The sequence below is a fragment of the Anser anser genome (genome assembly GCF_964211835.1).
Source record: "Anser anser genome assembly, contig: HAP1_SCAFFOLD_97, whole genome shotgun sequence".
In the NCBI taxonomy this organism is placed as follows: domain Eukaryota; kingdom Metazoa; phylum Chordata; class Aves; order Anseriformes; family Anatidae; genus Anser; species Anser anser.
In genome coordinates this window covers 162296-178278 of record NW_028153930.1, presented here as the reverse complement: position 1 = coordinate 178278, position 15983 = coordinate 162296, and the positions used below count along the sequence as shown (strand labels likewise).

Genomic DNA, 15983 nt, shown 5'->3' with positions numbered 1-15983 from the left:
TGTTGTTGTTGTAGCCAGACAGTTAGATGCAACCGTATCTGGGTGAGGAAGAAGTTAAATTTGGCTTCTCTCTTTTTGCGCTTAGAACTTGGCAATAGCATGGCTGTCGATAGGAAACAGGTTTTGGCTTCTGTGAGCTTGTCTATAGCAAAGCTAATTATCTCCCTGTTCTTGTCTAGAACCATCCACAAGTAGATCAGCACTGAACTTCCCAGTTGTGTTAACAAGGCCCTCTCTTCATCGGAGCCGTCTGAATTATACCATGCTGGATTCTCCTGTCCCACCTTGTCAGCCCTCGACATCTTCTATATTTGGCATTGGCAGTCCTAGGCTGTCCTTGATAAAAGAAATAGAAGATTCTACCTCTCAACAAGACGATGATAACATCTCAACAACCAGTGATTCCTCCTCTAGAGCATCTGATGAAGGTGATTTTTGTGTTCTCTGTTTAATTGACTTTTTTTTTAATGTGAAGTACCTTGCGTTCTTTAATATTCCACATCACCTTAGTAAATAAAATAGGTGAATGTCAACTTTGGATGCGAGAATTAAATTGAATTTTTAGTGTTTTAGAAGTATATAATCCTATCACCTTTTTAATAGAAGCGTGCTTTGGAATACGTTTATGATACCCTGATGTTAGAAAGAGTCAATGCTGAAATATACACATTCAGCTAGGTTATATGTAAATTTTGAACTGGGACGGTAGGAAATCAGGCTGACTTGCCGTAGCTTGACAACTAGGCTGATTGTCTAGAAGGAAGAGTGACTCAGAATATCTAACAGACAGCTGGTTAAATGTGAATAAGTGCAGGTGACAAATAGGAACACGAGATGTTTTCCTGTGTTTCAGCAAGAGAAGATAAAGAAACTACTCTGTCATAAGCTATAGGCTGTTTTTTGACCTTTCTTGGTAGAAGGCTTCAGCTGTCAATACTTTCATGTCTTTTGCCAAATTCATTGAGGAAAGCACACCATTTTAAAATAAAAAATAAGCATCGTGTCGATGTAGGTTGGTACGTAGGTCTTCTCGCTGAAAGGGCGAACAGCAGGTTTGCAGCTTTTTCTAGTCCCCCATATAGACAGGGACTGACGTGTGCTCAGCAGGTTTTCCAGAGAACTTTTGTACAGCTGAGAGTAGAGTTGCTGGGCTTTAGCAATATAACCTGAGTGCACTAGAACTTTCTGGTGTGTCTTCGTAAAACATACATGGGCAGAAGATCGTTAACTCTTAGAGCAGCCTTTGGGGAATCTTCCAGGTTTAAAACCTGTGCGATTATGATCTGTGCTGGCCTCCAGCCTTTTACCAACACAGAAAAAAGCTTTGTCCGTACAAATGCACTGATGTTTATGCGGTCCTCTTTTATCTTAGCCTGAAGGAAAAAAATATCTGCATTGGAAGCACAGTATTAACTTGGTAAGATTGCTGAAAACTACTTGCAGCTCTGTGAACAGTTTTCAAGTTTGTAGGTGATACTTGGTTTTCAGTCTGTACGTGAAGTTGATCTATTTAAAGAAGCTGAAGTCATGCTTATTTTTCTGTATTGAAGAACTTGAATTAGTGTGATCTTTATTGTTAAAGTTCTGTACGTACGAGAGGCATTTACATCTAGCATACGTCATTTTGGCAGATGTTGCAGTTTTAAAAAATACTTCATCGTCACTGCTCTGGCCCACAGAAGCTGAAAGAACTCATTCCCTCTCGCAGCATTCTGCAGCTAGCTCTAAGAAACCTGCATTCAGTTTATTTGTTTTTGGAGGACTGTGTCCTGTAAGTACTGCACAGTATTTCTTTTAATCAGTTTGAATGTGTACCTGCTTTTCTATCCACTTCTCATACTGTGTTTCCGTAGGTACGTGGAAGCACGTCTGTTTTTAAGCAAAACCAGCTTGGGTTTTCTCCATTTTACCCCGGAAAGACGGCCTATGCCGGTGGTGCAGCTGTAAGATCAAGGCAGCCAAAGACGGAACCTTATCAGGTATGAGAAAAGTAGTGTAGTGGGAAATAGTGATGGAAATAAAAAAAGCAGCACTGCCAAAGGAGCTTTGAGCAGGGAGCTGAAAATGTGGTAACAGTTGCTCTTCTGCCCTCTTGGTCTACAAAAATAGACGTCTGAGATTGATTTCTGTTTAAATTCTTTAATGACAGTTTTTACCACAGGTAATACTTGTCAGAAAGAACAAGAATGACAGTTTGGGCTAGTTGTTGGTAGTTGGGGTTTCCTCTGTTGTTAGGTCTTTCAAAAAATTCCATTTAAGTGCCATTGTCTGCCTCTGACTACATTACGTTAAAATAACTTGATGCAAAAAAGCCAATGACAGCATAACTTTGAAAACTTGTGTTTATGGTAGCAAAAGCTACAGTAGATAAACCTGGCTAATATTTATCTGTGGATCTTCTTTTCCAAGCATGCCTACATTCATGCTATGGATATGTTGTATAAACCTGCAGTCTTTGAAAATATCTAAAATCAACTTTGCTGATCCTTTGTTCTTCTGTTACACAGAGGCATGCAGGACTAAATGCAGTCCCAAGATAAGCAGTAACATGCTTTCTGTTTTGAACGATTCATATAGTTCTTGGAGAGAGTTATTTGCCCCCAAGAGTTCTTGGAAATAGCAAATAAAAACTGCTGACAACTCTGATTAGCTAGAGCTGAATCGAAAAGGAAAGTCAAATCAGGTTTGGTAGGAATGTATTTAAATGAAAGTGACTTTTATCGATAAATCAAAAGGAATTTGAAGAAAATGAAAACGCGGGTTTGCTGGCTCTGTTCTGACAGTCCATTTGTGCAACGGAAAAAGGGCAGTACAAGTACCTCACTTACGGGAAACCTTGAAACCTTGTGGTGCAAAGCTGGGAACCCTCTTTGGTCGGCTATTTTTGTTTTTTACAATCTTACTGCATTATGGTAAAAAGAGGAACCAAAATACTAGGCTTTTAAAGGAGAGAGTAGCTTGCTTCTTGCTGCTTGCTGTGAATGACAGCAAGGTACTAGAGAGTCCAGCGAAGGGCCACCAAGAAGATCAAGGGACTGGGAGCACCTCTCCTCTGAGGAGAGGCAGGGACTGCTGGGCCTGTTTAGCATGGAGGAGAGGAGGTGCAGGGGGGGATCTTATTGGTGTATATAAATACCTGAATGGATGGTGCAAAGAGCATAGAGAGCCATTGTGTTTTCAGCGGTGCCCAGTGCCAGGTCAAGAGGCAACAGGCACAAACTGAAACGTGAGGCTCTGTCTGAGCATCAGGAAATGCTTTTGCACTGTGCGGGTGATGGAGCCCTGGCACGGGTTGCCCAGAGAGGCTGTGGAGTCTCCCTCTTTGGAGGTCTTCAAGAGCTGACTTGACATGGTCCTGGGCAACCTGCTCGGGGTGGCCCTGCTCGAGCGGGGGGGTAGACCAGGCGATCTCTAGAGGTCATTTCCAACCTTAACCATTCTGTGGTTCTGTGAGTCTCACTTGTGTTTTTACATGCTGCGTGGTCTGCTTCCTGTCTTCACATCGTGTGATAAGCACAGTGTGGTTATTTGAGGGGTTTAACCTGGGAAGAAAAAAAGTCACACCAAAGGAAGTTTTTGACTGATATTTGAAGTTGGGTGGTGCAAATAAACAGTTTACTTTTTCAGTGTAATGTTTAGATCTGTTACAGTTTAAATCAGATCTTTATCTTTTAAGACAAAGATTTGCAGCCAACTTTAATCTTGGGGGAAGGGAGGAAGCAAGAGAGAAGTAAAACTAGTTCCTGGTTATGATTGTATACACTGATTTTAAGATGGTACACTTAGACCATCGTGAAACTCTGAGGTCTGTGTTGTTACTGAAAATGCTTTCTGTACCACAAGCCTTTTCTTGAGTTCTGTTTCCCTGATTACTGCTTCGGAGGCCTTAGCAGTCCTAGCATCATCCGTCTTGACCTTTTACAAGTACGGAGTTCTTTTATTGCTCGTGCAACAAGCACGTGCAAGATGCACTGAGGCCCAAGGTAAACTTCATTAAACTCCGAATGTATTCTCTTCTTTATGGCTTGAACTCCCAGTGACTGCATTTTTCTCTGTCATCAGAATATATTGATTGTATCATCAGTGTAGCCTTGGGACGTAAAATACATGCCTCTTTAGCTCAGAATTGACCATTGTAACACTTAAAATGCTAATTTTTCAGGCACAAAGGAGAGCGAAAGCTAGACAAGAAACTGTGTGGTCCCGCGCTACGTTAAGTACCTCAGCACGGCGCATCTTGGAGGCAATGGAGAAGCTGTCAAGCCCTTTGTTGGTAAATAGCACTTCTTTTAATCTGTTTTTGCTTCATGTGTTTATAAAACTTAGTAAATGTGCCATCAAAGGATAAAGATAAAACTATTCTTCCTTACGTTGTGGCCGGTTTAATTTATTGCGCTGTTTTTTCAACAGGATGCTAAAAGAATGGCATCTGTTTTGCTGCTGTGTTGTGTAAGTTGACCATGAACCCCCACATTTTTGTTGCAGGGAACCCTCTCTCTCAGGAGAAAAAAATTGCCCTCTAATAGTTATGCTTTGTTTTTTCCTCAGCCTCCGGACATAGATAAACCGGATATTACTGACTTCCAGTCCAAACGAAGAAAGGTAAGAACCAATAATGTCTTAAGCTGAGGTAGATAACTTTTTCAATGCTTTATCACTATTAGAAAAAGTTTCTCAAACCTCAGTGACAACATAGACATCAAATCAAGTTAATATTGGCATGTATCCACAGTAGATGATGGGTTGTGAAGATTACTCAGGTTAAGAATTATGTTATCTTTGTAAGTTGAGAGCACCAACTCTAGAACACACCAAGTCGTTTTATCTTGTCCCCCAACTTGGGGTGAAGCTGCATATTAAAATTCCTGTTGAGGCAAGTTTTCTCTTGAAGAAATGATCACAAATAGAAAAATACTGACTGAGTGGTCATATAGACTTTGTACAGACTTCCGTGTTCATTCGGGCACAGAAAACTAGTTTTTGTGCTTTTTATCACCATTCAAAGTAAAGAGGAGGAAAATTGTTAATTTCCGACGCTATAAATCTTACGCTCCTAAATTCCTATTTGGAGGTAGCACAGAACTGGTGAGAATGCTGTGGTAAAGCATGATTTCCTTTCATTTTCTTTAAAAAATGAAAACTAGTCATCTTTTTTTGATGACTTTAGTTAGGGGTATCATTAAATTGCAAAACTGTACCAGGCACAATAGCTCTTGGTGTATTAAATGCCTAACTGGGGGAATTAATATTTTTCATTTTTACCTTTAAAACCAGCGATGAACCATCGTTGGAGTCTGATAAATTTTCCATAAAATTAAATGGGCATCTCTTTCTGCGAAAACATCTGTGTTTCCAGTATCAGTCTGAGTGTACAAATGACCACTTGTTAAGTGTATGGGCTTCTTAGGCTGGAAATCAAAGTGGACAGTAATACTGGTTGCTTATTGCTTTTAACTCTTTCAATCTCTGTATTGTTTAGCCAGCACAATCTCCATTTGGTAAAGTTCTAAAATGAATGTAGCAGCAACTGCTTAGTTTTTAGGGGGGTAGAGGTTTTTTTTTTTCTTTTTCTTTTCCGACGCTATAAATCTTACGCTCCTAAATTCCTATTTGGAGGTAGCACAGAACTGGTGATAATGGTGTGGTAAAGCATGATTTCCTTTCATTTTCTTTAAAAAATGAAAACTAGTCATCTTTTTTTGACGACTTTAGTTAGGGGTATCCTTGGGCTTATTAAATTACAAAACCCTTAAATGACCACTTGAAGATCAGGTGACTGAAGGAAATAACAAGATGTGCAAACTTTTCATCTTCTGTTCTAATGAGAAAAGGGACAGTGTCTCAAGAAGTTTCTGTGCTAATTCCTTGATTGGATGGATGTATAATTAAGTTTACAATCACTTCAGAGTTTACAAACATCTCAGATTTCCTGGACCATCTTTTCACCATCTGCCAAATTACAAGGGCATGGAGAAGTGAAGTATATCATAAATATTATCCAAATAACTAAAACCAAATCTGGTGTGAATTCTCAGTTATATTATAGCAATACACCTGTGATAAGGCATTAAGAAAGATCTGCCAGATTTGCAACAGAGAGCCTGAAATTGTCAGCCACTAAATGAATGTTGCACGCAGCTGTCAGTGGGTGAAAGGAGATAGATTGTCTATTCATAATACTAGAATTCATAATGGTGGCGGGAGAAGGGTAGCCCGTGATGAGAAGCAATTATTTGCTGAGGAGACGATCGTGTGTTTTCCTGCTAAAGTGAACATGCGGTTGACGGAACACTTGTGCACTCAGGCTAAACTTCTGCAGTGGGTAGCAGTGATGTGGTATTTTTCTTATTTCAAGGAGCTGTACCAGGCAGAATAACTCTTCGTGTATTGAATGCCTAACTGGGGGAATTAATATTTTTCTTTTTTACCTTTAAAACCAGCAATGAACCGTCGTTCACTCGAAGTAGATTTGTGAACTTACATAAAACATGTCTTATTCAAGGTTTCAAACTGAATGTAATATTTTTTAGAAAGATGTATTTTTATATACTTTAGAGATAGTGTGAATTCTATTACTAAGAGCTGGGAGATACTGTGAAATTAAAGCTGCAGCGTAAACAAAAATTTCCTGTTGGTATTGATTTGAACAATAGCATGCTTCCTAAGACTGTATTTTCTGATCCTTAAGACCGCAGGCGGAGCCATCGGTAAATCTTGTAGCCTTTAGGGTTTGTTTTCTGTCTGACAGTTCAGTTAAGTCAGTTTTGCAGAACACGCAGTGGTCTGTGTTAAAAATTAACTCTGGTCTGTGAAAATGCTTTGAAAAGGGAAGTCAAACCCACTACTTGAAGTGCATCTAATGTACATGTAAAGCATTGGATCATATTTTAATGAATGAGATTATTGTAAGACTGACAAGTTGGTTTTTTTGAGTGTGTTCTATTGTTTGTGTAACTTTGAAGAGGAAAAATGTAGGGAATGTGAAGCCCAGAAGCCTGTATAATTAGTTGCTTAACACTTCAAATGTTAAATTAATGAATTAAGCTACTAAAAAAAAAAAATCACAGTGTGGGCAGAGGAAAAGATAGGAGCATATTCTAGGAACATGGGTTATTTTAATTATGGTAGCATGAATTATTTTGTCTATGAAGCTAACTGCCAAATTTTGAAATGGAATTCAGTCAGAATTTGGCTACTTATATATAGCTTTATGGATTTCGTTACTGGTTTTCTGGTGATTTCCCTCTACAAGTTGAACGGTCTTCAGAATTTTCAAATTGTATTCACTGAGTGCCAAGACCGATGGGGGGAGGTTTATAGTTTTGTAATTTGTTTTCATCAATAAATATTGGAATTAATTTGGGTGGACGTAAGGATAAATTGATTGCTGTTTCCCTTTCAAAGCTGGAATCCCAGAATGCATTCCAGCCTCCACCTGTTAAGAGACTTGTGACACCAACGGTAAACCGTCAACCGATGCGTTATACGCGGTATTCTGAACCATCACCGACTTCAACTACTCAGTCCAGCAAAATTTGCCAGAGGGGAGACACAAAGTACCAAGTGAGTACATTTTTGAGTCCTTATGTGCCTGTTTTTTTTTTCCAGTCTTGGAATGTTTCTCAAACCAATTGTTATCCTATCTTTGCAAAAAGTACTGATAGTATGTTTGAGGCGAGCTTTAAGGCAGTGGGAACCATTGTGAAATAGATTGAGCTTTTATGGATTTAATTCTGTTTTTGGAACACTCAGTGTCTTGTGGTTGTTTTCACGATGTCATGATGTGCTATTGAGTCATCCTGTTGTCAGTGAAAGAATATTAAAAGACAGAAATGTTTTCCTTTTATATTCTCATGTACACAAAGCTGTCACTGATGAAACATGCTCGTGTTCTGTGTAAACTATTCCAGGTGAGCTATGTGCTCCAAGTGAGAGTTCTGACAATGTGCTGAGTTATCGGTTTTGATTGCTTTGGAGTAGATGGAGTCTGATAAATTTTCCATAAAATTAAATGGGTATCTCTTTCTGCGAAAACATCTGTGTTTCCAGTATCAGTCTGAGTGTACAAATGACCACGTGTTAAGTGTATGGGCTTCTTAGGCTGGAAATCAAAGTGGACAGTAATACTGGTTGCTTATTGCTTTTAACTCTTTCAATCTCTGTATTGTTTAGCCAGCACAATCTCCATTTGGTAAAGTTCTAAAATGAATGTAGCAGCAACTGCTTAGTTTTTAGGGGGTAGAGTTTTTTTTTTTCCTTGTTTGTTCATAAATGACAGAAAACAGAAAAGTATGTCCCTTTTACGGGGTTGGTAAACACAAGTTTTGATGAAAACTCTCCCCCCCACACACAATTTTTGTCATTTTGTTTAAAATAATTACTTTCTTTGTTAGAGGATTTGACAAATTTGATTTAGTGTTCTATCAGTTTGTCCTCAATGCTGAGTGAACCAGTGTGCTTACTTTAGCCCCAAAATTTAACTGAACTGTACCCACAATGCTGAATTAGGGAACAACGTTAAGTAGGTGAGGTGTATTCAGTGCTATAAAATTAAAAATAAATAAATAAAATAAAAACCACAAAAAACCACATGAAGTGGTTGTTGGTACTTTGTGTATGCTGTACATATTCAGCTAAGTCTTGAACTAAACTTAACTTGCAGGGGATGAGAGAGAAGACTTTGCCTGCAGAACAGCGAGCAGAACCATCTGAAAGGTATGACATCTATTAATTTAAAACTTACTTGAAGGAAGAAAGACATCTCCTTTTTCAGTATGGTCTGCACCTGAAAGGTGGTGACAGTTCTCAGTAAAAGGAATGGGAAATCCAATGAAAATTTTGTATTTTGAGGGAGCTGCAAAGTCTGGATTGTGTTTGAAGATCAATAGAACTTTGAGAAAATTGTTGTTTTTATGAAAGGAAGGAAGATGAGCAAGAATAAAAGTACTGATACACCACTTTTTATCCCAAGTTTATCTTCTGAGTAGGATACGAAGATGGGAAACGAGGCACGTTATAATGCTGTATCCACAGAAAGGATCTTTGCTATTGGAGGCCTAATTTTTTCCTTCTACAGGAAATATGGCTCATTTTGTAGTTTAACTAAATCTGTAGCGTTACAAATTTTGCTTTGACAGATATTTCATGGTTTATAACTCAGTTTACTTATAACAAAATAATTTGTCCCTCCTAATGTTCCCTAGGGGAAAAGCTATTAGTTTTAGCTATTTAATTGCTTGCAGTTTGAAAGCTCTGTCCTAATGGGATGATTCTTTCTGAAGCATTCTTTAGAAGGTGAAGTAGGGGAAGTGAGTTACAGTTCAGGAGGATGTTTATTGATGTGTTTTTTTCTTTATTTTTTAAGCAAAAACATGGAGGAAGGTTTATGATTTATTATTCTTTTTTTTAATACTCCTTTCATGATGAAGTTAATTGTCTGCTTTGAGTTCACATGAAGACCATGTGTTCTTTAGAATCATTTGAGGCCAAATGCTAACTCATCTCTAAAATAAAAAAAATCCAGCAGAATTAATTGAATTTCTTCTTGAGGAGACTGCTTTGTGTTACACTGCTTTCTTGGATTAGGTCAAATGAGTTATCCTCCAGATAATATTGATGGCTTTTCCTTCTGGGCAAATGGTGTTTTGGGTAATAATGCTTGAGTTAAGAGACTTTGCACTCGGTTTTTAGGGGGTCGCTCTTTTCAAAGAACAGTAGCAGGGAATTTTGTTGACTCTATGCTCATCTGCCAAGCAATTCTTAGGTGACCATGGGCATTCTTTGGCTTGCAGAAAGAACTCAACACTTTGTTTTGGCATCTAAAAGTTGGACTTCACAACAACCACCTTTTTAGGGGTGGAAGCGACTGGCTTTAAGGTTCTGGTACAGGTGCAATCAGGTGCTGGGTTGTAATTATGTTTTTTTCAAACTGTTCTAAATTGTCTCTGTTAGAACTCCTTTCTACTTCTCCATTTAGGAAGGAGATACAGCAAACTCATACTGCTTTTGATTTCGTTCACAAAGTTTATTGCAGTGCCCTACCTTTTGTTTGTAGAGTAGGTAGTGGTGGTAGTGTTTTTTGTGATGCTGGTCTCTGTTGGGTGCCATGTTCTGGAGCAGGAGCACCACACTGATCTGCTGGCAAGAGTCCCTTTGGACAGTTGAGTTGGAATACTCAGTAAATCTCTGGCCCACCAATGCTATATATCTATGTGTGTGTGTGTGTGTGTGTGTGTATATATTTTAAACCTGAGTCCAATTGTAGATTAGACTTGCTTGAAGGCTGACAATTGTCTTTGCCCCCTTGAAGCTCACAGGTGTTAACAGAAAGAGGAATATGGGCTGTTATGGGCAAGCGATAGTTGTCTGAATGAAGATCTATTTTGATGTAAGACTTTTTTCAGAATTCTAATGGATTGACAGTTCGGATTAGAGAAAAGTCTGAGCATATGCCTTAGGGATCTTTCTTCCTCTATGCAGTTACAGTGCTAAGCAGGCTGTTGTCAAGTATTTGACAAGTTTAGACCAGTTCTCCTCCTCAGTATTGTGGGAGTTTGACCTGGTGTCTTCCAGTGCGATCTAATGCACTTCTGTACTGACTGACTGATTGGCTGCAAGATAAGCTTTGATGTCACGGTTTTTCCAGGCATACTTCATTTTCTTGCCATAGTACTTTTGTTAGAGTTATTCCCTATTCCACTTCTGGTTTGGGTTATTTTTTCCCCATTTGCTCTTGGATTAGGATATCTTTCTGGTTTTGAGCTAGGCTTTTTTAAGTACCAGAAAAACGCCTTTGTATGCCTTACAAAAGGGATCTGTATTCATGTCTGAAAAGACTTCTGGAATGTTGGCATACCCAAACACCTCTGCTGTTCCTGCTGATGGCCACATGAAAGCCAGAGCTGCTTCTGAAGCTTAGGCCATATTACCTTGCCACACAAGTCTAAGGCGTCCCTATTCTATCAGAGCTGTTGGCAGTGTTTCCCATGTGTATGTGTGCATATGTGCACTCTTTCTGTATTTTTGTGAGCTGTTCTTTTATATCCCTGCAAAAGATACACGTGCATCGCAGAATCAGAGAACCAGTCCTATTTAAAGGAAGCACTGGAAAATAACAATCTAAATCAGCTCTTCTATTTCAGGTCTTCTGGCTTAGTCATTGTTCCCATGTGAACGGTGCACTTATGTATGTCCTTTTCATTGCTGCTGTTAATAAAGTTTTTCCTATTTAGAACATCAAGTATTTACCAGCGTTTAGCAACTTGTGAGACAGCTTTAGTTTTTTTCTGATCAGCAGGTTTCAATTCTAGGACTAATAACAGCTCTAATATCTTGAAAAAAAAATTTGGCTGGTAATTTTTTTTTCTCTTGTTTCCCCCAACTTCTGTACTGTCGTGTGCTAGCAATGTGACCAGCTACAAATTCAGTACTGCTGCGTCCAATGGTCTGTCTTCAGGAGTGAGTAGCGGAGGTGGCAAAATGAGAAGGGAAAGAGGAATACACTATTTATCAAGAGCTGTACAAGAACAGGTAAGTGACTCTTAAATTAATTGCTGTCACTGAGCTTACTGAAGTAACTAGCTAAGTGTGTCAGTTTTATTGCATCATAGTAAATTATAACAATACCGCTTTATTTTTGCATTGTTTTTGTTTTCTTGTGGGTTTCAGAGCAGGCTCCAATTGATTTCCTGTGTTTGAATACCTGAACTTTGCTTATGTAATTTTGAAATTTTTAATTCTCTTACCTTGGAGATTCTTCAAACTATAACATTTCTCGTTAGCAATTGAATGAATGAGTCCTAAGAAGAGAAGTTTTGGTGAAGGTTTGTATAGTTTTTCTACAGGAATGATACTTGAAACGAGTGCCAAGTATAAAAAGAAAAAAAAAGCTTAATTTTTGGTTTCATATTTAAGTCATACAGAAAGATACAGGCCAAGAGTGTGAAAAAGAGTAGTAGAAGAGAGCATTCTGCATGTCTGCTAACGATGACTCAGTTTTTGATACTCACCAAACTCATTGTGAGAGAGTTTTTTTCTCATTTTAATAGGAAAAATCTATTCCATAAAACTATGACCATGAATATTCAGATTATTTTTTCTTTTATTGGATGTTATATAAGCTGCCTGTAAGTTAATTTAAGTATTTATGTTAACATTAAGTATTTAATTAATATTAAGTTAATATTAAGTATTTAAGTTAATTTAAGTTTCAAATCATTAAATGGGACTTCTGGATGATGCAATATAAAGAAATCGTAAACACTGTTGTTTATTCCTGTAACACAAATTAAATAATGGTCCAAATATGAAAGGTTCCATAAACTTTTCAAATCAAAACTGTGAAACAGATGTAAGCTACAGGATGCACTGAATATCAGTAGTACCAACTTACATCCCTGCCTAGTCATTTCTAAGTAGATCATGATAGTACTGTACAAATTTTGGTCAGATTTTCTATGCCATTTAAAACATAACTCATCCAATCTTAGTAATCAAATAAAGTAAGTGGCAGGGATGAAAATTGAAGTTGTTAAGAGGCTCTCTTCTGATTTTTATATTTGCATCCTGATACATGGTATAGACTGTATTTACCAGAACACAATCTTCAGTGCTGCTAGTCTGACTTTCTTTGGTGCTTTTTGTGTTTAGTTTGGTTGTTGAACCTACCTGCTTCTTTAAACATTACCTTTTTCCACGTTCACTGCTGTAGTGACTTTAGAAACTTTGGCAGCTATCCTGCCTAATTTTGCAAGAGGAACACTTTCTCACTTGTCTTGAGAGTGTACTCTTAATTGAAGCCATGCGAGGGTAGTTAGAAAGGATGATGCTTCTCCAGAGCTTTGATGACTAAAGTATAGAAAAGAAAGAAAGAAAATGTGATCTGTGCGTCTCTGTTCTGCACAGGTTTTGAGTTAACTTTCAGTGTTCTTGCTGTACAGTTGTTGAATAGAGTATAATGTGGAAGCAGGCCTGCCATAAATTAAAATGACGTGGTAGACAGAGGTGGGGAGATCGGGATTTCTTCTGGAAACTTGCTTTCTCTTAATTTGTATGGATTTTTGTTCTATTTAATTTTGTTAATAAATTGGGTGGGATGGGGTGAGAAAGTAGTATGTCTTGTATAAGAAAAATTAAAATTTGCAACTTTAGGAAGTGGAGGAACCAGTGCTACCGAACATACCCCTACCCATCAGTGCTGCATCGCTGCCTCAGTTCAATTCTAGTTTCGTTGGTAGTAGCGCTGTCTCAGCGTCACCGAGCGCTGTTTCAACAGCAGCAATGAGCACGGCAACTCCAGCAGCTGCGACGGGCATGGCAAATCCATCAGAGGTGGAGGGCATGACAGATCCATCAGAGGTGGAGGGCATGACAGATCCATCGGAGGTGGAGGACTTGACAGATCTATCAGAGGAGGAGGTGGAGGACATGATATATACAACGGCGACGTCGGGCATAACGTGTTCAACAGTGCCCTCAGGCTTGACATATCCAATAATGGCGGCGGGCATGCCATATCTGCTGATGACAAAGGACAAGGCAAAGTCAACAGCGGCAACGACAAGCGTGGCAAATTCAACGGAGGCGGCAGGCATGGCAGATGCAGCAGCGACGGCGGCGGGCAAGGTAAATCTTTATGCTATAAATAATGTTTACAATGAGTATACTGCTTTATTGCGAGTTGACTTTTTCTGTGGTGCTCATGAAACTAACAAATATTAGTTTCTACGCAGCTGAATGAATTGGGGTTGTATGCCAGTTTGGGGAAAAAGGCATAAATGTTTTGATTCTGCTTCTCTCAGTCTTAGAGCCTGCCAACTCCCATTTAACGTGATTGTATAACTGCTTCAAATGCTGTGGAAGTCTGCGGGGGAAGGGGGGTGTGGACTTTATGCCAAGTTATTTATAGTGGTTTGGGCAGGGGTAGAGTTAATTTTCTTCGTAGTAGATGATGCTGTGTTGCAGATTTGTGAGCAAAACAGTGTTGGTAAGGCACTGGTGTTTTAGCTGTTGCTGAGCAGTGCTTACACAGTGACAAGTCCTTTTCTGTGTCTCACGCTGCCCTGCCAGCGAGGAGGTCGGGGATGCACAAGAGGCTGGGAGGGCACTCAGCCAGGACAGCGGAGCCCAGAGGACCGAAGGGATATTCCACACCATTTAGCATCGTGCTCAGCAATAAATGCTGGGGGAAAGAAGGGGAAGGAGTGGGGAGTATGTACAGGGTTATGGCATTTGTCTTTCCAGGTAGCCATTACATGCGATGAGTCATTAATGCTACCTCAAATTTAACAACTTTACTTCTTTACTTCCAGTTCTTTTCCCTGTTCCATTTGGAGGGAGTGAGCGAGTGGCTGTGTGGTGCTTAGTTGCCTGCAATGGTTAAACCACAACTTTATTTAAGTTATTAAATTAGAGGTAACGTGGTCATATGAGCCTCACATAGAATGAGCCTAGGGTGCAATAATTGGCATATTATTGCAATAAAATAAACATTAATCTGTTCCAGAGTACTTGAAATATTTTTTGTACGGTTTGAAGTAGACAGCTGCTTTAACATGTTGAGGTGTTTGCTGAAGTTCTTGGAGTATCATTGGGCTGAGTTTGCCGTTCTTCAGCTTCCTGGCTTGCTTTTCCGTGCATTTAGACCTAAGTAGCATCTCCAGCTTTTCCTCTCAGTTTCTGGAATTTGGTTTTGAAGATATTGTCCTATACCCACTTGGAAACTTCCCTGTGTTTTATTATTACTTTTATCTGCAAAATAACTCAAACATCAGGTTTTTCGACGTCACTGCGGGACTTCTGTTGGGTAGTGAATTCAGGTAGTTGTTGCTCTTAAATATAAACCTTTAATTCTTTTGAAAATACAGATACAACCAACAAGTACTGTTAGCAGTCCTGAGTTTGCGTTTTCATCTCCAGTTGTGAAATCTACTGAGGCAGAAGTGCTACCTACGTCTTCTGTAAGTAAAATAATAAAGGAGCTTGACTTTTTTTCTTAGGCATTTAGTAGGCTGTTGCAGAACACTAAAGCAGAATCTGCCTTGATGGAGAAAAGTATGTAGGCTTCTGGCTTATAATTTGTCATTCAGCATGCGTGCTACAAATGTGAAGAGCAGCTTTCAGATTTGGTTTTGTGTGTGCATTCGATTGAAGTTCCTGTGGCTTGAGAATCTGAAAAACCTCTCTTGTTCATAGCAGATTGGGTTTACATTTAGTGTTCCCGTTGTAAAATCAGCAGAACTTTCTGGACCCAGTGGTACTCCAGTGACGCCCTTTCTTACCCTAGGTAACTGAAACTTTAGCACTTCAGATCTGAAGTGCTGATTTTCCTTTTTTTCTTTATTAAATCTTCAATCTGTCCTGTCTGCGCATGCTAGCAATTCCAGGCAGTGTTGGACTTCTGCAGTATTTTTCCAGTGACAGATCTGCTTTTATAATTTTTGTTTTGTTTTGTTGCTTTTTGTTTTGCTTGTAATCATAAAGCATTGCAAAGTAAGTAGAATTTGTGAAGATTCTTATGTGAGAAGCATGAAAGCTGGAAATTCTTGTTTCTAACAAAAGTGAGTATAATCTGCTCTAACTAGGTCACATTGTGAAAGCTGGTTTTGTTTTCTTTTGTTTCAAAAGACACCACCACCTCAACCAACATCAACACACAGAAAGAGGAGGTCAAAGATTTTGCTGGTGGTCCCTTCACCACTGCCCACGTATTAAAGGAAGGAAGCGTCTTAGACGTTCTAAAAAATCCTGGTGAGATAATGAACTCCTTTTAAAAAGATGCTGCAAAAAATACGCTAGCATTTTTTATTAAAAAAAAAACCAACACACGACTTATGGTTAATAGAGTATCTGCTATAAATATGAATGTAGGAGAGCATTACATTAAGCGCTGCGTTTGTTAGGGTGCATCTGCCCCCTTCTATTCTAAGTGGTGTTTGTTGCTGGAAGTAAAACTGCAAGATGAAAAGCAGATGGGTTGCATCTCC

General features: G+C 39.0%; 1 protein-coding gene across 1 annotated transcript; it reads left to right on the top strand.

The window, feature by feature from the left end:
• Nucleotides 1-391: 391 nt before the first annotated feature.
• Nucleotides 392-13483, top strand: LOC310891111 (nuclear pore complex protein Nup153-like; the record flags this gene model as incomplete). The annotated part of the gene is made up of 10 exons (XM_083853416.1): nucleotides 392-428; nucleotides 1632-1771; nucleotides 1854-1979; nucleotides 4163-4273; nucleotides 4549-4602; nucleotides 7405-7563; nucleotides 8663-8715; nucleotides 11403-11529; nucleotides 13150-13440; nucleotides 13478-13483. Exons 4-10 carry the CDS (start codon nucleotides 4247-4249, stop codon nucleotides 13481-13483), a joined length of 717 nt encoding a protein of 238 aa, XP_083709542.1. The 5' UTR covers nucleotides 392-428; nucleotides 1632-1771; nucleotides 1854-1979; nucleotides 4163-4246.
• Nucleotides 13484-15983: the final 2500 nt, after the last annotated feature.